At 45.9% G+C, this 23,790-nt stretch overlaps 2 protein-coding genes and 1 long non-coding RNA gene across 8 annotated transcripts; 1 reads left to right on the top strand and 2 right to left on the bottom strand.

The window, feature by feature from the left end:
* Window positions 1–1,909: 1,909 nt before the first annotated feature.
* On the bottom strand, window positions 1,910–10,412 carry LOC106849438 (aldo-keto reductase family 1 member B1-like). Its single transcript, XM_014870055.2, has 10 exons — window positions 10,336–10,412; window positions 9,927–10,094; window positions 9,348–9,464; window positions 7,971–8,048; window positions 7,479–7,601; window positions 5,009–5,115; window positions 4,780–4,861; window positions 4,163–4,246; window positions 3,278–3,360; window positions 1,910–2,535 (listed from the first exon to the last, which is right to left on the bottom strand). The coding sequence occupies exons 1-10, from the start codon at window positions 10,399–10,401 to the stop codon at window positions 2,493–2,495; spliced, it is 951 nt and encodes a 316-aa protein (XP_014725541.1). The 5' UTR covers window positions 10,402–10,412; the 3' UTR covers window positions 1,910–2,492.
* A 139-nt stretch (window positions 10,413–10,551) lies between these two features.
* LOC148223506 (uncharacterized) lies at window positions 10,552–14,666 on the top strand. Of its 4 annotated transcripts, XR_015803625.1 has the most exons (4): window positions 10,552–10,612; window positions 11,383–11,585; window positions 13,265–13,430; window positions 14,322–14,666. It is a non-coding gene; the product is annotated as an uncharacterized LOC148223506 (long non-coding RNA). The 4 variants fall into 4 exon arrangements; XR_015803624.1 differs by lacking the exon at window positions 10,552–10,612 and having other exon boundaries at window positions 10,906–11,585; window positions 13,271–13,430; XR_015803623.1 differs by lacking the exon at window positions 10,552–10,612 and having other exon boundaries at window positions 10,907–11,585.
* Window positions 14,667–15,560: 894 nt separating this feature from the next.
* On the bottom strand, window positions 15,561–23,694 carry LOC106849439 (aldo-keto reductase family 1 member B1-like). Of its 3 annotated transcripts, XM_088164548.1 has the most exons (11): window positions 23,517–23,672; window positions 21,969–22,136; window positions 21,533–21,649; window positions 21,057–21,178; window positions 20,129–20,206; window positions 19,456–19,578; window positions 18,243–18,349; window positions 18,037–18,118; window positions 17,075–17,158; window positions 16,048–16,130; window positions 15,561–15,782 (listed from the first exon to the last, which is right to left on the bottom strand). In XM_088164548.1, exons 5-11 carry the CDS (start codon window positions 20,168–20,170, stop codon window positions 15,740–15,742), a joined length of 564 nt encoding a protein of 187 aa, XP_088020674.1. In that variant the 5' UTR covers window positions 20,171–20,206; window positions 21,057–21,178; window positions 21,533–21,649; window positions 21,969–22,136; window positions 23,517–23,672; the 3' UTR covers window positions 15,561–15,739. The 3 variants fall into 3 exon arrangements, with proteins under 3 accessions (XP_088020674.1, XP_014725542.1, XP_088020675.1); XM_014870056.2 differs by lacking the exon at window positions 21,057–21,178 and having other exon boundaries at window positions 23,517–23,694; XM_088164549.1 differs by lacking the exons at window positions 21,969–22,136; window positions 23,517–23,672 and having other exon boundaries at window positions 21,057–21,112; window positions 21,533–21,600.
* Between the last annotated feature and the right edge of the window lie 96 nt (window positions 23,695–23,790).

Below are 23,790 nucleotides of genomic sequence, written 5' to 3'. Positions count from 1 at the left end.
CCTGTCACTCCCTTCCCGTGCTTTGACAACAGCCTGCTTTCTGTGACAGCCTGTGCATCGTTACCCCTGCACTCAGGTGCTTCTCTGTTTACCCTCAATTCTCACTCTGACACTTCACCAACATCCGAGCCCTCTGCCGGCTGAGGGCTGCACTGTGTCCCAGTGTGACCCTTTCCAAATTCCTTCCCACTAAGTCACGCAGTGAAATACAGAGAGAGCCTGTTACAATGCCACTCCACACCCCGAGTGCTCGCTGCTCTCCCTTCTGCCGTGCAGCAGTCCCTCTCCAAGCTGTCTCCAGTAAAATTCCTACTTGCAGAATGGAAAATTTCAGGCACAAACTTTATGAAAGTTACAGTGAAATGAAAACAGAGGAAGCTAACAGAACCTGATGTACTATTCTGGAAACCCTGACCCTCGATGTAACTTCTGGCCAGAACACACTTGTCACAAAAATGCTATTTGCAAGCAAGTCAACATTGCCCCAAACAGTTTTCTGTCACAGCTCAGACTAAGCAAAGAACATCACTCTTCTGGCTCTTTTTTAGATGCCTTAGGGCTTTTGTTTATCACATTAAGTATTCCCAAAAACACACAAAGAGCTGAAGCTTTCTGTATATGCTTTTAAGCCCAGAATTTAAAGTGATTTATAATCAATTTATATTAGAAGAGTCAGCATTAGAGGAGCATATTGCTTCAAGTCAGACATTGATTCTCTCCTCCTCGTTTTTTAAGTTAACCCAATCTTGTCTGTTCAGACTATTGTAAATTGTGACCAAACACATGTTGCATGCTAATTCTGGTCTCAGCATTACTAAAAAGATTAAAAAAAATTCTTTCTAATAAATACTAGCCATTACATTGAGAAAACAGATTTTTGTAATTTTCAATTAGTATGACTCCTTAGTCAGACTCCTTTTGATGAGAACCAGGAAACAAACCACCTATTTCACAAATACCTTGATATCTACTTGCCTTCATGCTACATTTTAATCTGGCCGAGTTCACTTTAAGGTTTGCTATGCAGTTATGGAATCACAATCCCACATTTACCATTTAGATTGACTTGGCCCTGGTGTCTCCCATCAGTTCAGAGAGAACCTCCCCTTTCTGCCAGGCCGACACAACCTCCTCAGAGGGACGATTCACATCCCAGATCTACTCAGACATCTAAAAAACTCTCACAGGAATATGCAAGAAAGCCACCCAACATTAGCCACTGCTTTTACCAGTGCCCAAATGCATTTTGTGAACAGCCTTGAGCAGCTCTCAGGTGGCAACAGCTTTAAAACCACTACATGCAAGTATTGTGAAAACCACAAAGGGACAAACACACTTCACAAAGCAGAAGTTCAGTATCAGCCTATTTTTCTGTGCTCCCTGAACAAAGAATTAAGCTTCTGTTCTGCTAGCTCAATGACACAGGATTTTCTCAGAAACCCATTTTTACTATATTTGCCAATGGGATCTTGTACAAGCACAGAATTCCTTCCTGCATCCTGTGCTCCCCTGCTGGAGAGGGCAAGTTTTCCACTGCTTATTAAAGCAATCCCAGAGGATGCTGTGTAGGCTTCAAGTGTTCAGTGGAGTTAAGTTTTCTACCAGCAAAAGTATACTATCAACCTCAGTAAAATAAAAACTGAATTAAACATGACTCTATTGGTTGTCAGAACCAAAACAGTTCTATTTAAAGAGAGACACAAACAAATTCATTAGCCACAAGTTCAACCATGAGAACAGCAGGCAGCTCCCAGGGCACACGTAAGAAGTCAACATCAACAGATGATTTTGTGGGGGATGGTAACTTTCCCTGCTTTTGTGTAATCTCTAGAGACAGCTGACAATATACAGCTGCTCCAGCATTACTACCATTAGAGCATTGCTGAAATAACCATCTCATTACACACAGTAATGAAACTGTATTTTATTATAAGCAAAACAGCTTTTATATCACAAAGAAACCAGGATCTCTACACTTTTCAAAGATCTACCCATGTAGAAAACACTTAGAAATCAACTTATAATTCCAATTAGAGAGAAAAAGGCATGGAGTGTTACAAAGAAACAGAACCAATCCCAAAAGTAATCAGAAAAAAAAAAAGCAGACCTCATTATGCAGCATCTGCCAATATCCTGGTCCTTCCAGACAATAATAGTCACTAACTCCAAATCACAGTATTCCAAAATTAAAGTGATTGCTTGTTCAAACTTGCTCAATGCTTTCTGCTTACCAATTCCAGACTTGATGTTTGGCAAAGAAAATCTACTAATCCACATAGTGTGCTCTTCAGAACCATTTCAGCATTTCCTTCTTCCAAAAAAGCAAACAGCACAAAGTCACAGAGTACATATACTGCATCTTTGTGAGGAAAAAAGAAGGAAAAAAAATGGGGGCGTGGAGGGGTGTCTGATGCAGTGAAAAAGCTACACAGAACTCATAGGCAACAGCAGAAGCTTATCTGGGAAGCCTGGAGAAAGGCAGGAAACCATCTTCAGTATTCTGTATTGAAAGGGTAATCCTTGTGAGTTTTGCACCTGAAGGAAATAAAAAAGCCAAGATTATCTCACCTCTCAAAGACATTACATGCAGCTGTAACCACTTCAAAGAACCACCAAGGGAGGAGATTAAGTGTATAAAGGCAAAGTCTGTTTCTCTTTCCTTTGTGACATGCTGCATTTCCAAACAAAGTTTTTGAGTGCCTTCTGTTGTTTGGGTGATGGGACCTAGAGGTGCTTTGTAGACAAAGTCAAGATTTTGCTGTTTACTGACAGGAAGACCTTTTTTGCAGCCTTCCAAAAAAGATTTTGTATCTGGATCTAGGCTTCCAAGTTGGAAATCCTCACATTATATTTTGAATATTCATCTACCTTCCCAGCAGCTCCTGAAGAACACACAGATTTTTGTAATATACTTAAGAGTGATGAGGAAGAAAGACAAAACACCACAGGCAAAGCTAATCAAGACTAAGTCTCCATCATGCTCATTCCTCCAATATGAACAAAAAAAATATGAATAAGAAGCCTCCTGTTGCAATTCCAGCTACAAAGAGTTTCTTGGCTACTCAACTGAAAATGAAGTTTGCTCAATGCTCATCATGTTTTAGTTCATAAAATGAACATTTAAATGAAAATCTTACTCTGCAAAGTTATTTTGAAGATGACCCTTTTGAAAATTGAGTTTGAATATCTTGAATTTCAGTCAAGACTACCCTCTGTAACTTCATCTACTGAACTATGTGATAACTTAACAGCTTAAAGAAAAGGAAGTGCCACTTACATGGTCATTTCACAGGCTCTCCAGTTTCTATTAAAGCTGAGAATAGTTGCCATCTCCTCTTTAGTCAATTCAAAGTCAAACACCTAACAGGAGAAAAAGATGGAAATCAGAGATCACCTCTTTGAACAAATCAGTGCTTGTAAACAAAAAAAAAAAGAAAAAAAAATCACAAAATTAAAGAACAAGCTCATAGTGTAGGGCGCTTGCTAGAAGTGACTGCTTCACAAAGGAAAAGGAAAAAGAACTCTGGATTTCTGAGCCTTTTCTAGCTGGAGTGGGAGAGGCAGGAATTATAGAATCTCAAGCTGCAGTTACACATGCCAGTTGTGTTAAGAAGTTTGGGGAGCACTGTGCAGCAGAATGCCTCCAACTTGTGAAGGATGCATCTTCCTGTGCTATGCCAAAGTAGTGGCTGCAAGACCTCCATATTCCACCCAAAGCCACTGAGTGTTTGGAAGCAAAATCCTAATACTGGGTCCAGTCCAGGACCACTGAATCAAGAGTTAAAAAACAGTTTATGGACACCAGGACTATTTCCTTAAAAGTGCTTGCTCTACAGAAGTTTTTTTGGCTGTGCTACTGCACTCAGGCCCCAAATAAGCTGTCAAATGACTCATTCACATGACACAGAACAGGAAGAATCACAAAGTGTCTGCTCAGATTATCAGGATATAGTGTTTCCCAAAGCTTTAGTCACTCCTGCTCTCCCACTGTCATCTTGAGGTCAGCCCTCAGGAGACTGCAGGTAAACACATGGAGAAAAAGCCCAGGTCTCTTGTCAGAAGAGCACCTGGGAAAGGTGAGAAAGGATCACTGCTCACTGTGCAAGGAGAAGCCAAGCCATCCCTGGACATGCCATGCACCCAGCTCACTCCTATGGCTCACCTTGAAGTTCTCCACAATGCGCTGTGGTGTGATGGATTTGGGAATCACAATCACATTTCTCTGGATGTGGAACCGAATGAGAACCTGCAAGAGGCACATCACTGCATCAGAGAGGGGATGGCTCTTGCCCCATGGCAAGCAGAGCTTGTTTGGCAGTTACTTACTGTAAATGGTATAATTCAGAAGAATTAACCCACTCTTTGGAGCTGTGATTCAAATAATACCTGAATTCTAAACGGTACTTCCTGAAGTGCATGTAGAGGAGTGGTGGAATGCCACAAGGCTTCCTTTCTCCTCTCCCCTGCAATTTAATGACACTCAACTCCTTTCTTTCTCACCCAGATTTTGAGTAGGCTATTCAAATGTTCCTTTCTTTGCAAGAGCACTTGAGATGGGAAGACAAACACGGCAGCATTTGAAGATGGGTCAAGAAAATGTTTCTTGTGATGATTGGAGCACCCTTGCAAGCATGCATGGAATGGCCACACAAGGAACAAACCTGCATTGCCACCTAACACCACAGGTGACAGGGAATGAAGAGCCAGCCTGTCCTCCACATTGTCATTAGCTGTCCTTCATGTTTTGCTACAGGAAGGGGAACTCTGGCACCCACTCACCTGTGCTGGGGTTTTGTTGTGCTTGGCTGCAATCTCCTTGATCTTGGGGTCATCCAGAAGGGAAGGATCCTCAGGCTTAGCCCTACACAAAGGAAAGATCATCAGTGGCAAGAAACTTCAACAGGTACAACCTAGTAAAGATCTGTATCTGATGAAAAATGGATGCTGCACATGTAGTCTCAGTGCTTCCAGAATAATCCACACCAGCTCCCTGGCAAGGCAGTCTTACCATGGTCTGTCAGGAGAGCCCAGGGGGCTGTATGCTGTCACAGAAATGCCTTTGGATTGGCAGTACTTGATCAGCTTCTCCTGGGTAAGGTATGGATGACACTCCACCTGCCAACATAAAAGTGTAGAGACTGACAGTGACTTAACTGCTTTAACATGTTCCAGGGATTAGTTTCTAATCAGAGGCTGATTTTTGTGCTCAGTCTAAGCAATATTATACAATCTTTATTTTCTCTATGCTCCACCCCCTTCCTACTATTTATAGTAGCTCTCCTTGCAGTGAAGGGTCCAAGGACTGTGATAAATCTCCTTAAAATTTTACTGATCCAGATCCCCTCCAGTATATGGCTGACCTGCTACACAATTGCCTCAACGGGACTGTAAAATCCCAGCAATAGGATTGCAGATCAGGCAAGTACAAAGTTCTCTTTTCACCCCTAATTAAACATGCCGTATTATTGTTTTGCAGCTACTATATTATCTTCAAGGTCAGCATTGTTTCATTAATCTTTATTTGCTTTGTGTCAATAGTCCCACTCAACACCTCTAGTCTGAAAATGTTGAGAATGGTTGCCTGCTACACTGCCCATTACAGACCTTTTACTAACACACGTGCACTCAGCGTGAACATCCATAAAAATTGCTGTATAATGCAATACAGACTCCTCCACAGCAGATCTGTGTTCTGGCAGGCAAATGCACAGATAAGGAGTATGGAACAGGAACTGTTCACGTGTCAGGAGGCAGTGAACGAGCATGAATATTTGATAGTTTGCACGGAGGGACTTTCAGGATAGTTGCACACCAGGAAGCACTACTTTTATTTCAGCAGGCAACAGCAAGAACCATTTGGATTATGCTGCCATTTGAGCCTCCTGCAGCTGCACTCTGAGGGCAGTCCCTGGAAACTTGTGTGGCTGGCAGGTGGAGCAAAGGAGTGCAAAACATGGAATCAGTTTACAGCCTCGAGCGCTTTATTTGTGGTTCGAGTTGCCTGCTGTTATCAGAGGCCTGCATGCCTGTTTCCCCTCTGAGACATGCTGGAATATTAAACAGAAAAGAGCTCCATTTTTAGGGCAGATTATACATATTTATTTTGCTTCAGCAGTTGCAGGAACACAGCTATTTAAGAGTAATAGAGTATCTAGTTTTCTTAACTATTCAATAGGTAGAATCTTGAAGGTGATGTCGAACTGGGGAACAACCAACCAACACACTCAAGGGCAGGACTGCCACTTCAGAGGGACCCATTCAGGCAGAAACAACAGGCAAACAAACCTGAGGGAATTCAAGGCTGCACACAAAATCATGCACCTGGGAAGGAAAAGCCCCCGGCAATAGCACAGGCTGAAACCTAACTACCTGTTAAGCAGGTATGCTAGAAAGGACTTGGGGGGGTCATAGACTGAGCTGGACATGAGCCAGCAGTGAGCCCTGGCAGCAGGAACGCAGCCAGTAAATTGTGAGAACTGATCATTTGCCTCTAGTCATCCTTGCTACACCACCTTCATAATACTGTGTTCAGTTTCCTCTTCCCAGCTCCCCTCAGTAGCAGAAATATTGACAGACTGCCATCAGTTCAGCAGAGAACCCCCAGGATGGGCTGGAGAACCTGCTGTACTGGGAAAGGCTGAGGGAGCTGGGCTGGTTGTGCCTGGGGAAGGGAGGATTTCAGGCCTCCCAGGAGCAGCTTTCCAGTACCTAAAATGAGGGCATTCCAAGACAAGCCAAGCTCTTTAGTGGTGCTTGGAGGAAGGCAACAGATGCAAGCTGAGAATAGGAGAGGTTGAGACTGGATGTAGGAGAACTCCCTCTTCCTGCCACACACTCAAGGGGGTCAGGGAGCACTGACCTAGGTGCTGCCTAGGGAGGCTGTGCAGCCTCCATCCTCACAGGTTTTCAAGATGGATAAAGTCCTGCACAATCTGGTCTGATCGCAGGGCTGATGCTCCTCTGAGCACCTCCCAAGGTCTCTTGCCACCTGAATTTTCCTAATATTTCATTCAAGTGCTGTCTATACAACTTTTACTCCATTGTCTACCCTGCAACTTCATTTCCTCCTAACTCTCCTTAAGTCTTGAGTCCATAAAGCATGTTCCTGATCAATTCCCTCAGCCATCACCAACAGGAACTGGCTTCTCCACAGAAATATCATGAGACAGTCATCCAGTTCTCTATATATACATACACCAAGCCTTACTCTACTGCAAGGAAGCTTTCAGAGCTCATCTGAGTTCCCCCTCTTTTCCTCCAACAAGAAGGGATTCTGGAGCTGCTTATTGCCTCACAGCACCTTGGCAGCCAGAAGCAGCTGGAGGGTGAGATTGAAGAATATGTAGCGCCTACTCCAGTCTTTTTCTATAACCTTATTTCAAAGTAAGATTTTTGTAATTTTCTTTAAAAAAACCCACAACAAATGACCACACAAAAAAAGAACACCAAACATTTGCCCCTGCCACTCTGCAGCTTACCTGATTAGTTGCAGGTTTGTACTTCAGTCCTGGCTTGTTCAGGATTCTTTCAATCTGCTCATGGTTGAAGTTGGAGACTCCAATGGCTTTTACCAGACCAGCATCCACCAGCTCTTCCATAGCCTGGCAGAAAGAAGCACAAAGTCAGCATCTAATATACAAAGGCAGGGCCTGAAGAACACACACTTCCTAACGTGCCTTGTTTCCTTCATAGGAAAACTAAAGTAAGTGTTTAGAGTTCAAGCTTGAGGAAAAAAACCTCAGCATTGGTGTATATGTGCCATGCCTGAAGGGCTCATTCTTTGAGATAATGGAAATTCACAGCAAGTTAGAAGCAGAAAGTGATGAATTGACACATGACAATTTGCTATTTTAACAGTGAGTCCTTCCAAGTAATTCTAAGTGTACGAGATTGTCTTCTGTTTTCAGCAGCCTCTGATGCTCTCCTTACCTTCATCAGTCTAAATTTTCTCCTGCTGTGGCTGAACTCACCTCCCACGTCTGTAGAATATCTGTGTTGCTGGGGATAGCCACACCTTTGTCATCTACAGGGAACAGGTCCTCTCCTGCCTGTCAGTGAGAGAGAAATTGCTTGAAACACACATTATTGGGAAGTTGGGTTAACACCAGCTGAAAACCATGATCCTATAAACTCTTCTTACAAGACTAACTAATCCTTACTGTTATACTAATTATCTACAGATGTATTAGACACTAATACTCACTATCTATAGTCTTCAGCCTTTTATTTTTTTTTCACTTGGTATTATAGCATTTTTTTTGCCTACAGTCAACCCAGTAAGGACAGATACATCTGATGGACACCATGTCCCATTGCTCATCAAAATCCATATGGTGAAACTTAAGTCTCCACTTGTAGTACAGAAAGTAGAATTATAGCCAGTTTACAAAAATACACAGTTGTTACCTGCTCATAATGAAGTGTTTTAGTGAAATGCTTAATAAGGAACCACTTAGGACTTGGAATGTGTTCACCTTATACTGCACCAGAGTTCCTGACAGGTCTTTCATGAAGAGTCTCATTGTTTAATTTGCTGGCATAAGGAAGGTTAGAACACCCTGTGTCCCAGTTAGCACTATCTACCAGATATCAACTTCATTCACAACCAGTTATTTTCTACTCATTATTTACACCACAACATATTTTCACTTTGATACTTCTATCCATGTGAAACTAATTTTAAAAATACAGATATTATAAAGAACAGTTCATCTTGGAATAAAGAGGTAGAGAGAAAATTTTGATCAAGCTCTCACTAAAAGCCTAAGCTTGGACATACTCAAAGTGAAACATCAGCTCCTTTGCATGCAGTCAGTAGAAGAGTTAGGAATTAAGAAGTTTAACTCTAGAGCCTGTGGAATGCTAAAGCTCCTATAGCAAAGGTCAGTTCAGGCTGAATTGAATTGGACTCAGTGATGAACAAGAGAAATGAAAGACAAGCGATCTCTTATTTTATGGTTCTGTAACATGCAGAGGAAAGTCAGACAGCAAAGTATAACCCTCTTCCTACAAAGAGGGAACCACACTGAGCATAACTTTGGACTTGTAGAAGGCAACACAAGCAATAATCAAAAGGAAAGAGATATAACTTCTGCTTCCAGCAGGGAAACACATCCTTAGGATTTAAGGTCTGCCTCTTCCATGACCAGAGGGCAGCAGATGCCATGTAAGCAGGGATGTCACAGCTGGCTCACATGGCCACAGTGCAGCTGAGCACCAGAGCAGTGCTGTTACACAATACACACAGCATGATTTGTGCAACTGAAGCAATCACTGGGCTATAAAGCCATACAGCTCTTCATAATTGCCACTCACAGATAAAGCCAAGGGCACTGCTACTACTGTACCTTGAAACCAAGAGGCCAGTGGATAAGGTACAGATCCAGGTAATCCAGTTTCAGGGCAGCAAGAGTCTTCTGGCAGGCTCCCTTCACCAGAGGCTTGTCATGAAACGTGCACCACAGCTGGAGACAAAAAAAGCACATGGTGACCTCTTGGGTTAAAGCTCTTGGAATTCTTCTGTACTGTTCAGCAGGGTGCCTATCCCCTTGGGAAAGTGATGTAAAACCAGGTCATCCTACAGCTCTTCTAGTGGGGCTTGTTCTGTGAGCAGGACTGGCCTGTGACACTGGGCAGTGTGTGCAGTGGCAGCACACATGACTGACTGCACGGTGTCCTGGCAGACAGCAGAAATAGTCTTGTTTCACTTATTGAGACTTAAGTTGAAAGCATTGCCCAGATTTGTGGTATGGACCCTGCATAATTCTCAGTACAGGACGAGATTTAATAGGAACCTCAGGAATAGCTTAAGCGATGTTCTGAATTGTTCCACACTGCACAAGAGCGTAGGTAAGTAAAGAACTGGGGGGTTACTTTAGAATAAAAAAAGGTATCCCCTGGTATATCCTATATCACCAGACCCATACCTTACTGACAACAAAGAGGTCCTCTCGTTTCACAACGCCTTCCTTGATTTTCTGCTGGATCCCTTCCCCGACTTCGTTCTCGTTCTGGTACACATAGGCACAGTCGAAGTGGCGGTACCCGGCATCGATGGCAGCCGTCACCGCAGCTGTCACTTTCCCTGGCTGGGACTGAAAAAAGCGACGGCAAAAAAAAAGCTCTCGTCAACACAGCATGGAAGATCTTTCTCACGGCAAGATAAAACCAAGAAAGCCACCATATCCAAAGCAAACCAAAATTAAATAAAACCAGATCCTAGCGGCGGCCTGGCCGAGTGTCAGCGTTAGCAAGGCCCGGGCAGCGCTCCTTCCTTCCCCCGTCCCCATCGCCCTCACGCCGCCAGCCCAAGGCGGCGTGCCCCGGTCCCGGTACCTTCCATGTGCCCAGCCCCAGGATGGGCATCTTAGCTCCGGTGTTGAGCTGCACGTAATTCGCCATGACTGCACACCGCGGCTACAGCCGAACCCCGCGCCTTTAATAGCGAGCGGAGCGGGGCCGGGCCCGCCCCGCCCGGAGCGGCGCGGGGCTGTGGGGGCGGCGCCGGGCCCGGGGATGAGGAGCAGGCCGCGGGTCCGGCTCTGTGCCGGGGGATCGGATCGGATCGGATCGGATCGGCCCGGCCCGGCCCGGCCCGGCCCGCAGCCCCCGGGTCTGGTTCCGTGCCGGGGGATCGGATCGGATCGGATCGGATCGGCCCGAAGCCCCCGGGTCTGGTTCCGTGCCGGGGGATCGGATCGGATCGGATCGGCCCGATGTCCCCGGGTCTGGTTCCGTGCCGGGGGATCGGATCGGATCGGCCCGAAGCCCCCGGGTCTGGTTCCGTGCCGGGGGATCGGATCGGATCGGCCCGAAGCCCCCGGGTCTGGTTCCGTGCTGGGGGATCGGATCGGATCGGCCCGCAGTCCCCGGGTTCTGTGGGACGGGCCTGGCCCCCGGGACTCTTCCTTAGCCCCTCGGTCCCCTGGAGCCTCATCCCGGCGTTGAGGGGATGAGATAGAGGGGACATGAGGGGACATGGGGACAGAGGGGCAGAGCTGTGTCCCCGCGCCCCAAGAGCTCTTGGCGCTTTGTGTGTCCCAGGACATGGAAGCGCTGAGCCCCGTGTCAGGGTGGTGGCCCGGGCCGGTCCCCACAGAGTTTTGTTGCCCTGCGTGTGCTGATACGGCCACACGACAGCAGAAACCTCGGTGTGCCTGGCTCCTGAGAGCCAGGAGAAGCTGGTTCTGCACCAAGGCACAAACGCAGCTTCCACTGGAGCTGCGGCTTAGGAGTACTTCAGGATAGAGTGAATCTAAAAAAAAAAAAAAAAAAAACAGCTTTATTTTGAATCGTAGAAGAGGGTTTTTTTGGAAGTCTCGAAAGGGGAGCAGTGACTTTTTAATGAGTGACATAATGATCGTGTTGTCCCTGTGTCTTTAGGGAAGTGCTGAGGACATGGCAGGATGAAATGCACGATTGTAATCACACGCTGTAGTGGCCAGCAGCCTCACACCAGAATGTGGCTCTGATGCTTTTGCAGACAAGCATTCGCTGTTCTGCTGAAGACGTCACATGCAATGGAAAAATCCAGACTTGCCTGGGAGGCTTTGCTGCTGATTCATGTGTGGAGAGTTTCTTCAGGTGTGAGTGTTTCCTCTGAGTGCCTCTCCCTGCTCTCTGCAGCCTCATATTTTTTGCTCCATTTAGCTAAGGGTGGCAAGATAATTGGTTTTCCTCTTTAATGTTCCTCCTGTTTTGTGTCAGCACCATCAGGCATCCCTGGCAGGATGTGCTTTCACTCGGATCACAAAACCTTTACACAACTTGGTGCTTCTCGAGCTTGGGTTGAATTTTCCCTCATGGTTTCAAGTCAGAGAGATCCTCCATCTCTGCCTCCATCCTGTCACAAGAGGCTTCAGGCAGAAGTTCTGTATTTTGTTAGTGCTGTTAGCTCTTTCCCTTCGATCTGTAAGGCCAGTCAGCTCTCCACTGTTTGCCTCTCCCGAAGGTCTGGTGGGGGCCTTGGGAGAGGAAGAAGTACTGCATGTGTCACCCTGTGACAACCAGCCTGCTAAATCTTGTGCCTGGTGTCCTTGATAGCATGGCCAGAGAGTGCTGACAATGAGGAACTGTGAGGGGGAAGTCATTCTTGTTTTCTTTTTTTCCCCTTTGATCCACATGCACTGAAAAGGGGTGTAATATCATGAGTTTTCAGTTTGTTTTGCTGACTTTGCATTTAGTAACTGTAATTTCACCACAAGCTGTGACTTTGGTGACCAGCAGTGTTTGGAATCTGAGAACAGGGCCCAAAATAATGGAAGTGGGTATGTCCTCATGGACAGTGTTTACCAGAGACATCCAGTGGCCTGCTGAAAAAAACATGAAAGCGAAGTAGGGAGGTGACAATGCTGCAAGGTGTGATCATCTCTACGACTAAGGGGAAGAGCTACAGCTTCAGAGCTACCATCAGACACAAGCATAGCTTAAACCAGGGTTTGGAGGTGAGGGCATGCAGGTTTCAAGCTTGAATGGCTGGGAAGCACTGCAGGAATTTCTGCTTCACCTGGAGGTAGATTTATCTTGCTCAGTGGGGGGTTTGAGTTTACCCCCTGGATGCCAGGAGGCAGATCTGAGGATCTTGGCCAGCCCTGACTGTAGAAGACCTCGGCTTCTTTGTCACTCTGAGCTCAAATCAGCCCAGGAGCACATCTTGGTGCATCTCCCATATTCTCAGAGCTGGTGATGCTTTTTGTCCTCATGCTTTTATTCTTTAATCACACCTGCTGAAATAACAAGCCAAGGATGAGGCAGTGATCCCACCACCCCTCTCTGGTGGGAAGGACATGTCTAGTTTAAGTTTAAGTTTAATTTAAGGAAGCAGCAGGGGAAGCCTGGGCAATCCATGAACTGATTCTGGCCAGCACTGAAACTGGTGCTGTACCTGGGGTGGCTGAGTTCTGGCAGATGGGAAGCACCTGTGTGTCCTCCACAGTCCCCCTCACTCCAAAGAGGGGTCCTGTGGGCTGGGCCACCCCTGCTGGGCAGGACAGTGGCAGCCCTGGGGACAGCAGACTGCCCACCCAGGAGCTCTAGGACACAGTAAGCAGGACTGAGTGGTGAAAGGAAGCATCAGGCACCCAGCATCACCCTCTGAGCAACCCTTGGTTCCAGGAAGGGACTGGGATGGCCTGGATGTAATCTGTGGTGACAAAGGAGGGGTGAAGAGGAGGAGAGGGATGGGTGTTTGACTTAAACAGAGGCTGGGGAAGGGGGAGAAAGGCATTTACTCATTTGTTCTTCTGTGTTCTTTTTTTCACCTGAGTGACAGCCAAGAAGTGGAGTAGTGAGAAGAGCTCTGGAAGGAGCAATGATCCTGGCCCTGGGAATACACAGCAGGGGAAGTGGAGCAGCCAGTGCATGTCCAGGAGGGAGTACACACAGTGTGCAATTGCCTGAAGAGAGGAGGCATCTGGGCAGGCCAGTGCTGGGTAGGAAGATGACTTAGAAGAGAGAAACAGATGCTTTCTGAAAGCTGATGGCCAAGTGAAAACAAAGCCTCTTCAGGGAGCCTGAGTTGCAGGGTTGGGTAGGCCTGTGGGGGTGGGGGTGCTTCTCCTCAGAATGTGAGTGATCTCTTGACAGTCCTTTGCTCAGAATGAAATTGCAGAAATATTGAACACTTGCAGCAACTGTCCCTGCAGTGGCTGTGTCAGTGGTGGGAAACTGAAGCAAATGGGACACAGGTTTTTGCCTGGTAAGAGCAGAGTTCTGAGAAGTTTGGGCTCTCTGCTACTAGCAGGCACTGCCCTTCCCAAGGGAGGAAGGTTTTAGGACCCACTAGTGAAGGGCTGTGGGGAGAAATCGTCTGATCCTGCTGATCCCACAGATGAGAGTCCCCCAAAGTTGTTTGAACTGCTGGGTTGTGTTTACAGGCCAGGGGGAAGGGACCCTGAAAAAGTGATGATCACTGATGCTGTGGCCTGGAAGCTCCAAGGTCTGAGCACAGTTACTACTGGTATCATTTGATAAGCTGTTGGGACATCAAGGAGTAACTTACACACACTGTACTGTTTGGTGCATGCCAGAAGATGAGCAGATTAGTGGCACAACCAAGGATAGAGCTGAGAGTTCAGCTTGGAAAGCGTTTTAGAAGCAGTTGGAAAACATGTTGACTGTTACAGTGTTGATCCTGATAATTTTGTGGGAGAAGGGGTGGGTTTGGGATATGTGTCATTTGTTCACACTGGTGAGGTGTTAACTCCAGTGGTCTGCAGGGGCAAGGGGTGGGGTTTATAATGAATATCCAGTAAGATGATGATTGTGTTAAAGATGGAGTTTGAATAAGGAAGAAACAATTCTTAATATATCTTTCAATTAAGTGCAGGGTGGAATGTAAAGAAGATAAATTGCCGTGGTGACATGTGTGGAGACCCCTGAAACAGATATAAACATCCTGCCTCATGCCAAAATTTAAGCTCACAGTACTGTGACTCAGGAATACTTCTGGAGACCCAGGTGCACCATTTGAAGAAGATCCATGCTGAAAAGACTTAATTCCAAGGGGACTGCAGCTGGTGGATGAGTTATGCTTGAACAAGGAATGCCCTGAAGGCTCTATGGCAACTGAGAAAGTATTCACTAAAAAAAAAAAAAAAAGCTCCAAACTTGTGCATCATAGTAACATTGTACCTTTATTGTTCAATAAAAATGTGTGTTTGATCTCAGCAGAGCTAAGTCTCACCTCAGCCTGGGGATTACAGAAGGTTTTATGGGTTGCTTCCTTTAGGAAGCTGCAAAGCAAACGTTCTTGGATTACATTTTCATGAATTGAAAGTGGAAATTTTGGAAAGAAGTCCATAAGATGCTCGTTTTCTTGAACAAAGATTTTGCTCTTTTGCCTTGAAACGCAGTGTGCAACTTGGTAATTGTTTTTGGTCACCTGCCCAGGCGCTGGGAGCGGAAAGGTGACACAGCCCCAAAGGCAAACACCTGCTGATCTCCCCTGGGGCTGTGGGGCCAAGGGCAGTGGGATGGGTGCCTGGGCTGAAAGGGGAGGTGGATGGAGCTGGAGGGGCTGGAGCTGCAGCCAGAATTTGGCCTTGAGGGGATGCTGGCACTTTGGGGGCTGAGCTGCCCCTGCCAGCAGCCAGATCCTCGGGCTGTGTGACATCAGAGATGTCCCTGCACTGCCGGGACAGTGGCTGAGGGATGGCCGCCCTCTGCTGCCCGCAGGGAAATGGGGAATGGGCTGTCCCAGGGAAAATCCACATCCTCAGGAGGAAACCTGGCTAAAAATACTGCCGACCACGCACCTGTGTATTTTCTGCTTCTGAAGTTTTTTAGTTGCTTTTTTTTTTTTTTTGTTTTTTTTTTTTCCAAGAGAAAGTTTTCCCTAAGTAGGAAAAGCTCCTTTCTCAGTTACTTCTGGAATGATAAAACTGCTGGCCTTTACATTTCACATTTCTCAGATTTTTCTCCCATAATTGCCAACTATCCTCCTGAGCATGTTGTGTTGAAGCAAGATAAATTAAAAATGTGAATGTGTAGTTCAAAATCTCTCCCTCGCTAAATGCGGATTTCTCAATTCACATTTTGACCGAAAATTATTACAGCCCCCATTTGATTATTTTGGAACAATTTTAGTGTATCTTTCAGAAAGAACAAAAAAAAGATGATCACTGAATACATATGCTGTGACTTCACTGGCTGCAGGAGGAGAAATGCAATAAGAAAGTCAGATAAATTGATAGGAAGAATATCAGACCAAGCTCTGAAGGAGGGCAGGATATGAGCATCTTCAATATTCTGCATTGAATGGGTAGTCCTTGTGAGTTTTGCCCCTGCAGTGAATAGAAAACTTTGTTTTAGCCATAATTTTCCTTTCTAGTTTTGCTTAAAGACGCCATTGAAGTGGGATCTGAACTCTAATTGAAGGATGTGTTCATTCCATATTTGTTTTCCTCTACAGTATGTGTTTTTTGTACACTTGGAAAATCCCAATTACTTCATCATTCAGGCTGTTGGCATTCTAGGCAGTATTTAAGTGTAAAACCTCTGTGTATATAGTTACAGGTTTGGAGAAAAATACTGAATGCTACCACTTACATGCTCATTGTATAGACTCTCCAGTTTCTGTTAAAGCTGAAAATAGTTGTCATCTCCTCTTTAGTCAATTTGAAGTCAAACACCTAAAAAGAGAAACAGCTGGGAATCACCCCTTTGAACAAAAGAGAGGCTGTAAGCAAAATCCACAAAATTAAAGAACAAGTCTGCAAGGGAGGGTAGCTGGTTAAAACACATGACTGCTTCATGAAAAATAGTTGGTTAGAAGACATGACTACTTCATCTCTCTGTATCACCAAGAATGCATTGGCAGAAGGAATAGAAAAATTCATCCAAAGTGGCAGTTACACATGCCAGCTGTTACAGGACACTTGGCAGGCTCTTGCATCTGCCACTTGTGAGAGATTAATCTTTCTGTCCTCTTCCAAAAGAACATCTACAAGATTTCCATATTTCACTTAATCTATCTAGGCTTTTTGAAATCCTAATGACCAGTTTCAAAGACCACTGAATTAACAATAGAGCAAAATGGTTTGTGAACACCACAACTGTTTTCTTAACATTGCTTGCTCTACACAAGCCTTTTGTGGCATGCTGCTGCACTCAAGTGCCAGTGAAAAACCATGTGCCAATTCCTCTCCAGTCTGCAGAATACAAGACACCATGTAAAGTGACTGCTAGAATTATCAGCATACTAAAATAAGACTTGGTTCACTCCTGCTCTCCAACTTTAACCTTAAGTTTAGCCCTTAAAGAGTTAAAAAGTTAGAAAGTTAGAAGAGTCTTTGTATACAAGTTATGAAAAGATGCCAAGACTGGACTGATTTTAGCAGCTGTTTGCTGCTGTCACCACGGGACAGTTTCATTTCCATGGCTTTGTTAATATAAAGTTAAAATAAAGCATGAAAGAAAGATGAGCATCTCAAAGAGTGTGTAAACAGGCAAAAAGCCTGGTGTTGTTGCCTGAGCAGGAGCTGGGAAGAATGATAAAGGATCTTCTCCCTTTCTGTGCAGGGAGAAGCCCGGCCATCCCTGAGGGGCAGCACCCAGCTCACTCCTCATCCCTCACCTTGAAGTTCTCCACGATGCGCTGTGGGGAGGCAGATTTGGGAATCACAATCACATTTCTCTGGATCTGGAAGCGAAGGAGAACCTGCAAGAACAGACAACTGTAGCTGTGGAAAGGGGTTTTAACCCTTTAAGTGCAGCAGAAATAAGATGCACAGCTACATGGTCGTCTTTCATGACAGGAAGAAAGAGCCAAGTTTATTCAGGAGCACACTTGGGTTTATAGCATGACTGCAACTCCAAGAGTAGAGAAAAGGTGATTGGTTCAGAGAGAAGACACCCCATTGCCATTGTGGTGTGGCACACACCACAACAGGTGTTCTATCTTGTTATTAATTGTTATCTTGTTATTAATTCCTTTTTATTTTGACCAAATCATCACCCTGGGAGAAATTCTCCTTAGCCTTGAGCTGGACCAGCTTATCGGCTGGGAACAGAGCTGAAAAGCTCCAGCCTGGAATATTTTTCAGGCTGTAATTTTCTTACTTTCTCAATATGTGTCCCACAGACAACTGAATCATTCCTCCTGCTCTGGAAGAAGCACAGCCTGTTCCAACAGCTGTTATCCCTGTTTCCAGTCATTCCCATCCCTGCAGCCGTTGTTGCCCTGCCTGAATAGCAAAGAGGGAAGTGGTGGAGCCTCACATGGAGGCCTCCTTGCCCATCCAGTTTTGAGCCAGCCAAGTCTTCCTGCTCACCCAGACTTCTATCAGGATTTCATTCTCTTCAAGAGGACTTGAGATGAAGAACAAAACATTCCAGCATTTGAAGATGGGTCATGAAAATCCTTCATGATGTCAGAGCACACTTGAGAGTGTGCACATTGCAGGCTGCACAGAAAACAGACCCTGCCCTGCTGCCTCTCACCAGAGGGGACTGGGAACAGAGCCAGCCTGTTCTCTACATTGTCATTAGCAGTCCTGTGTTACAGGAAGGGGTACCCACAGTCTGGCATCCATGTACCTGGGCTGTGGATTTGTTGTGCTTGGCTGCAATTTCTTTGATCTTGGGGTCATCCAGAAGGGAAGGATCCTCTGGCTTAGCCCTACACAGAGGAGAGATAACACCAGAAATGTGTTTTGAGATCAATGTCTAATAGTACACTTACTGTCTCAGTGCTCCAAGCATTATCCATGCCAGCTCCATCACAAATTGCAGAGCAGTCTTACCATGGTCTGTCAGGAGAGCCCAGGGGGCTGTATGCTGTCACAGCAATCCCTTTGGATTGGCAGTAGCTCACCAGCTTCTCCTGGGTAAGGTATGGATTGCATTCAATCTGCCAGCAGAAGAGTACAGAGATTGATAGAATACATCTATAATTCCCAATTGTCTCCCAATGCACTTAAAGGCTGCTGTTTGTCCTCTTGTGTCAGTCTTTGCAAAGTATTTTTCAGCTGTAGTTTTCTACAGCACCTGCTTCTACAGTGAGATTTCTTGTACCTCTGGGTCTTTGCTCTGGGAAAAGAGAATTTCATAAGGCTCACCTCTGGGTTCTTTGGTCCTGCTTCTTTGGCATGTTCTGAGGTCCTTCTCAGATTTCTAAGCAGTAGCTTAGCAAATATTGAAAACCCCAATGCCTTGTATGTTCAGCAATAGTGTGGAGAGGGATGAGGACATGCTGCATCTGCTCTGTTCTCCCCCATCTCTGTTCTAGACATAAAAGCTCCCTTTCCCATGAATTGGTGTCCCTTTCTCATGTGGTATAGTTTTGGACAAAGATGCATTTCTTTTTTTCCTTTCAGCATGCTCTTTTTTTGTAACTACATGCAGTGGAAGGACTGGCAGGCCCTGGAGACTGAGGGAACTTGGTACTCTTACTAAATATGCAAGAAGTACTGAATTCAGAACTGTAAGAGATGTCTGAGTCTGTCCAAGAACCCTTGAAGGCATAAACTTCTGCAGCTCCTTCATACAAAAGGGCAGTGGCTGCTGTATGCAAAGACTAGGTGATTTTTAAAATATGTGTACATAAAAACACTCTTTTTTTAAAATTTTACATAAATCAGGGTAGATACCAGGAAGTCACTAGTGTGTAAGTAAATGCTCTGCTTCTGTATAGAAGTTAAAACTGACCTCCCTTTCCCACTGGGTGACTGAATTGTGGATTCCTGCATTAGAAAAAAATACATGTTGTGTGAACAATTATCTGCTATTAAGAACAGATTGATGCCATTACTCATAACAGAACAAGCATTTTAAGAAATTCTTTTTGCAGTTTGTGTACCACAACTTCATTCCCTATCAGGACACAAATCTACAACACCTTTACATGCACTCAGAAATAATCACAGGGTGTAATGTGCTGTGTCTGCTTTGTTCTTCCTCTTTGCATCTCCTCATTCAACTGTAATTGGATCTTTATAATCCCACCAAACCAGTCACCTGATTATTTGCAGGTTTGTACTTCAGTCCTGGCTTGTTCAGGATTCTTTCAATCTGCTCATGGTTGAAGTTGGAGATTCCAATGGCTTTTACCAGACCAGCATCCACCAGCTCTTCCATAGCCTGGCAGGAAGGAGCACAGTCAGCACCAGTGTACAAGACAGGCCCTGAAGGAATTATTCCTTGTGTGGCTCCATTTCCCTTCATGGGCAAGGGAAGACAACTGTTTGGAGCTTCAAAGATTGTCCCCTGGGGGAAAGTGCACCCTGGTGTGTTTGTGCCATGTCCTCCACCTCACCCAAACAAGAGGGCTCCTTCCTTGAGCTGGCAGAAATTCACTCTCAGTTATTCTCACATGGGAAATAAGGATAATCAAGGACATGTTCTTGAGCCAGCACCAGAGGGCTGTATTGCAGGCTGTGGGTATGATCACAACCTAATTTATTTCAGCAGTTTAAGGACAGTGGTGAGGACAGTTCTGGTTCTCTTATGGCCAAACAGTTTGGTTTACAGCTTCACTAAAGGTTATCAGCTCGACTATGTATGTCTTGAAAAGCTACACTGTGTATGGTGCAATAAATACACAAGAACTTCGAGGCTGCTGAAGGTAATGAAAGCATGGAAAAGACTGCCAGTAATAGCTAACATGATTTCCCATCCTGGCTTAACTTACCTCCCATGTATCTAGAAAATCTGTGTTGCTGGGGATAGCCATGCCTTTGTCATCTGCAGGAAACAGCTCCTCTCCTGCCTGTCAGTGACAAAAAAGAGTGTTTCAGTCTCTTTTTTTTATTGGCAAGTTAATACCAAGACAACTGAAGACCATGATGACTTCAGCTACTAGTACAGAAAATACAAATATTTGTCCACATTGTTCCTGGTAGTTTTGCCAGCAATCATTCCTAGTAGGAATGATCAGGTATCATTCCTAGTAGGAATGTCAGGTGTATCTCCTAGACCAAGCAAAGTGGTGACTCACTAAAACACATATAGATAAACAAGTCACACCACTTGTGGAGCAACAAGCTTCCTGTACTTCTCTATTATTCCTTTAAGAGAGAACTGTGTTTGTTTTGTTTTTATTTGCTTGTGCTTTTTGTTTGTTTGTTTTTTTGTTTTACTTTTTGTTTGTTTTGTTGCCTTTTTTTTTTTTTTTTTTGGACCTGTTAATGTCCCAGGAGCATTTAAGTCAGGTTTAGGCTAAGCCACATCTGCTGAACAAGGTATTATGTTCACAGGTGTTCTGTGAGGAGAGCCTCAGTTAAAGTTGGTGGCAAATCAGAACACCCCAGATGTACAAACTCAGAAATAGAATTCCACATTTCCACGTTGCTCCACATCCAGTATGCAGATGTCAGATGATTATGCCATGACACTTTTACTCAAGCTCTTTTTGCACATAAAACTAACCATAACAGCTTTGCAAGTGGGACAAGCAGTTGACAAGCTCAAAATCAACAGATAGGATGGAGGTCTTAACCTGCCTGCAGCAGAAAGAAAAAGCCAAGACTAGACACAGACGGAGCCATCAGCTCCTTTGGAGTACATGAAGGATGGGATGTATTTCATGTACTTCTGATATGGATGTCACAAAGTCTCACCTTTTGAAATCCAGGGTCTGTGGAACAACTTTAAGGCTCCTACAGCTCAATCTGTACTGTATTAAGGAGTCAGTGATTACAGAAAGAAATGGAAGACAGAAACATTCTCTTGTTCTGTGATTCTGTAACACGCAGAGGAAAGAATTTCTGTCAGGCAGCAAAGTACAGCTTTCCTTCCCTCAAAGCAGGAAAGGATCATTCAGCCCAAAGTTAAGCAACGTGAGTCAATCGTGCAGGCAGAGCCTGACCTTAGTGCTGGGTCTGCCCCCCATTATCAGGAGGGCAGAGAATGCTGTGCAGGCAGTGGTGTTGGGGCAGAGATCAGGGGCAGAGCAGGGTGGGATGGGCAGCTCCAGAGCAGTGCTGGCACAACAGGCACAGGCTCTTTCTGGAGCAGCAGTGGTGTTGCAAGTGCTCCTGGCACTTCTGAGGAGCTCTCCCAGGAGAGAAAACCAAGGGCACTGATTTTACTGTACCTTGAACCCCATAGGCCAGTGCATGAGGTAGAGATCCAGGTAATCCAATTTCAGGTTGGCAAGGGTCTTCTGGCAGGCTCCCTTCACCAGAGACTTCTCATGAAAAGTGGACCACAGCTAGAGAAAAAAAAAAACAAGGCAGACTGTGACCTCCTGGGCTGAAGCTCTTTCCTGCAGAAGGGAAAAAAATTAGCACACTTTCTGGGACCATTTTCACTTAACACCTATTTTGAACAGTCCCATGAAAATGGAGAATGTGGAACACAAATTATGCTCTACAAAATACAGTGACAAAAAGAAGTTTCTACCAGTATGGGTCTGAACTATCCTCCTAATCACTCCATGCTATAGCACACAGCCTTTCCCCACTGCTCTGAATTTTCCCTCTATACATATATTGGCACACAGCTTTCCCTTGGATCCTAGGTCACCTTACCTTACTGACCACGAAGAGATCTTCTCTTTTCACAACCCCTTCCTTGATTTTCTGCTGGATCCCTTCCCCAATCTCATTCTCATTGTGGTATGCATAGGCACAGTCAATGTGGCGGTACCCAGCATCGATGGCGGCCATCACTGCAGCTTTTGCTTGCCCGGCTTCAGACTGCAAAAAGAATGTTCAGATCCCAAATCAAAGCATACAGGCCATTCCCTAGTTATCTAGCAGCTAAAGAAACACATACAATGGGGTTTTTTAAGTAGTGTATTTCCATGCCATGTTCTTAAAGCTCTCCTCATCTTACAAATGCAGGCTGTTGGGTTTGAAGCCAGCCTCCAGCCACTGATCCATAGACCCATCCCAAGCAGGCTCAGACAACAGCCAGGTAGAGCAAAGCCCACAACACTGCCAGAGATGGACCAGGGGAACCGAGTTTTGTGCCAGGGAGCTCTGCAGTGCCTCTTGCTCAACACTCCTCACTTCCCAGCGCTGTGTCTAAGAGAAACAATGGCCCAGCTGGGAGAATTCTAGTTCTATGAGGAGGGCAGTGGTCTACACCTTAGTCATCCACATCACTTTGGGGTGTTGTCATGTGGTCTATGCAAGCTTGTCCTGGGGCATCCCACCTGTAATTTGAACTTTATGTCAGCTGCTTCCTTCAGAGACAGAGGAGGTGTGCAATTCTATGTGTTCTTATACCCTGAAATGACTCGTAAGAGCTGGGCACAAAGAAATGTTGGCATATCTTGTTCACAAAAATCCAGCAATTGTATAGATCGGTGGTTTTGTAGTCATCGTAACAACAGTGCAAACCTCTTTGTCAGAACTTGCTTGAAACGCATGGATTGTTTTCTAAAGCCCTACCTCGTTACCAGATGATTCCCGGGGACCTCGCCCAGATTAGTTACTCAGCACGGAAGCAGCAGGGAAATGCTCAGTGCAGGGATATGGGAAGGGCAGGGAAATGCTCGGTGCAGGAGCAGGGGAAGGGGCAGGGAAATGCTCAGTGCAGGGACACGGGAAGGGCAGGGAAATGCTCGGTGCAGGAGCAGGGGAAGGGGCAGGGAAATGCTCAGTGCAGGGACACGGGAAGGGCAGGGAAATGCTCGGTGCAGGAGCAGGGGAAGCGCAGGGAGAGTGGACCGGGGGGGCTCGGGAGCCTGGTCAGGATAGCAGGGGATGGATGATGGATGGATGATGGATGATGGATTGATGGATGATGGATGGATGATGGATGGTGGATGATGGATTGATGGATGATATCCGCGCATCCCTGGCGATTACGGGAGGGACGGAGCCGCCCCTTTCACGGGCTGAGGACACCCAAGGGTCACCTCTGCCCCGCGACAGGGACGGAGGGCACAGCAGGGAAAGCAGCTTCAAAAGCAGCGCCGGGGCTCTGCCTGCGGGGAGCAGCGGAGGGACAGAGCATTCCGGGCGGGATGGCGAGGGTGGCGAGGGGGATGTGACACCGAGCCCAGCTGTCCCCGCTCCCTGCCCACCCCCGAGGGCTCCGGACCCCTCCGGAGGAGATGGCCCCGTTACCTTCCATGTGCCCAGCCCCATGACGGGCATGCCGGCCCCGGTGTAGAGCTGCACGCTGGTGGCCATGGCTGTAGCCAGGAGCGCTGCCCGGCAGCACCGCCCGCCCAAGGCTTTAAGGACGGCAGCGCCCTGCCCGCCCCGTCCCGGCACAGCCCTGCTGACAGGAACGAGGGATTTGTCTTTACAAACAAGCTGTGCGCCTGCTGGTAGATAAAACCAGCACTGAGAGATAAAAGAAAAACAGTGGGATGGATTCCACTGATTGATGAATGGA

Source organism: Sturnus vulgaris, chromosome 5 (genome assembly GCF_052056855.1).
Source record: "Sturnus vulgaris isolate bStuVul1 chromosome 5, bStuVul1.hap1, whole genome shotgun sequence".
Classification (NCBI taxonomy): Eukaryota; Metazoa; Chordata; class Aves; order Passeriformes; family Sturnidae; genus Sturnus; species Sturnus vulgaris.
The sequence above is the reverse complement of the archived record's forward strand: the minus strand, read 5'-3'. Positions and strand labels throughout refer to the sequence as shown.

Excerpts from the sequence above, each read along its gene's own strand:
- LOC106849439 (XM_014870056.2), bottom strand. The coding sequence starts at position 23,582 with ATGGCCACCAGCGTGCAGCTCTACACCGGGGCCGGCATGCCCGTCATG. Across the intron at positions 17,159-18,036 it reads ACAACAAATCCACAGCCCAG|GTTCTCCTTCGCTTCCAGAT; the intron begins GTACATGGATGC and ends CTGTTCTTGCAG. Across the intron at positions 15,783-16,047 it reads AGAGTCTATACAATGAGCAT|GGGCAAAACTCACAAGGACT; the intron begins GTAAGTGGTAGC and ends TATTCACTGCAG.
- LOC106849438 (XM_014870055.2), bottom strand. The coding sequence starts at position 10,401 with ATGGCGAATTACGTGCAGCTCAACACCGGAGCTAAGATGCCCATCCTG. Across the intron at positions 5,116-7,478 it reads ACAAACCTGCAACTAATCAG|GTGGAGTGTCATCCATACCT; the intron begins GTAAGCTGCAGA and ends TTATGTTGGCAG. Across the intron at positions 4,247-4,779 it reads ACAACAAAACCCCAGCACAG|GTTCTCATTCGGTTCCACAT; the intron begins GTGAGTGGGTGC and ends TGCCTCTTGCAG.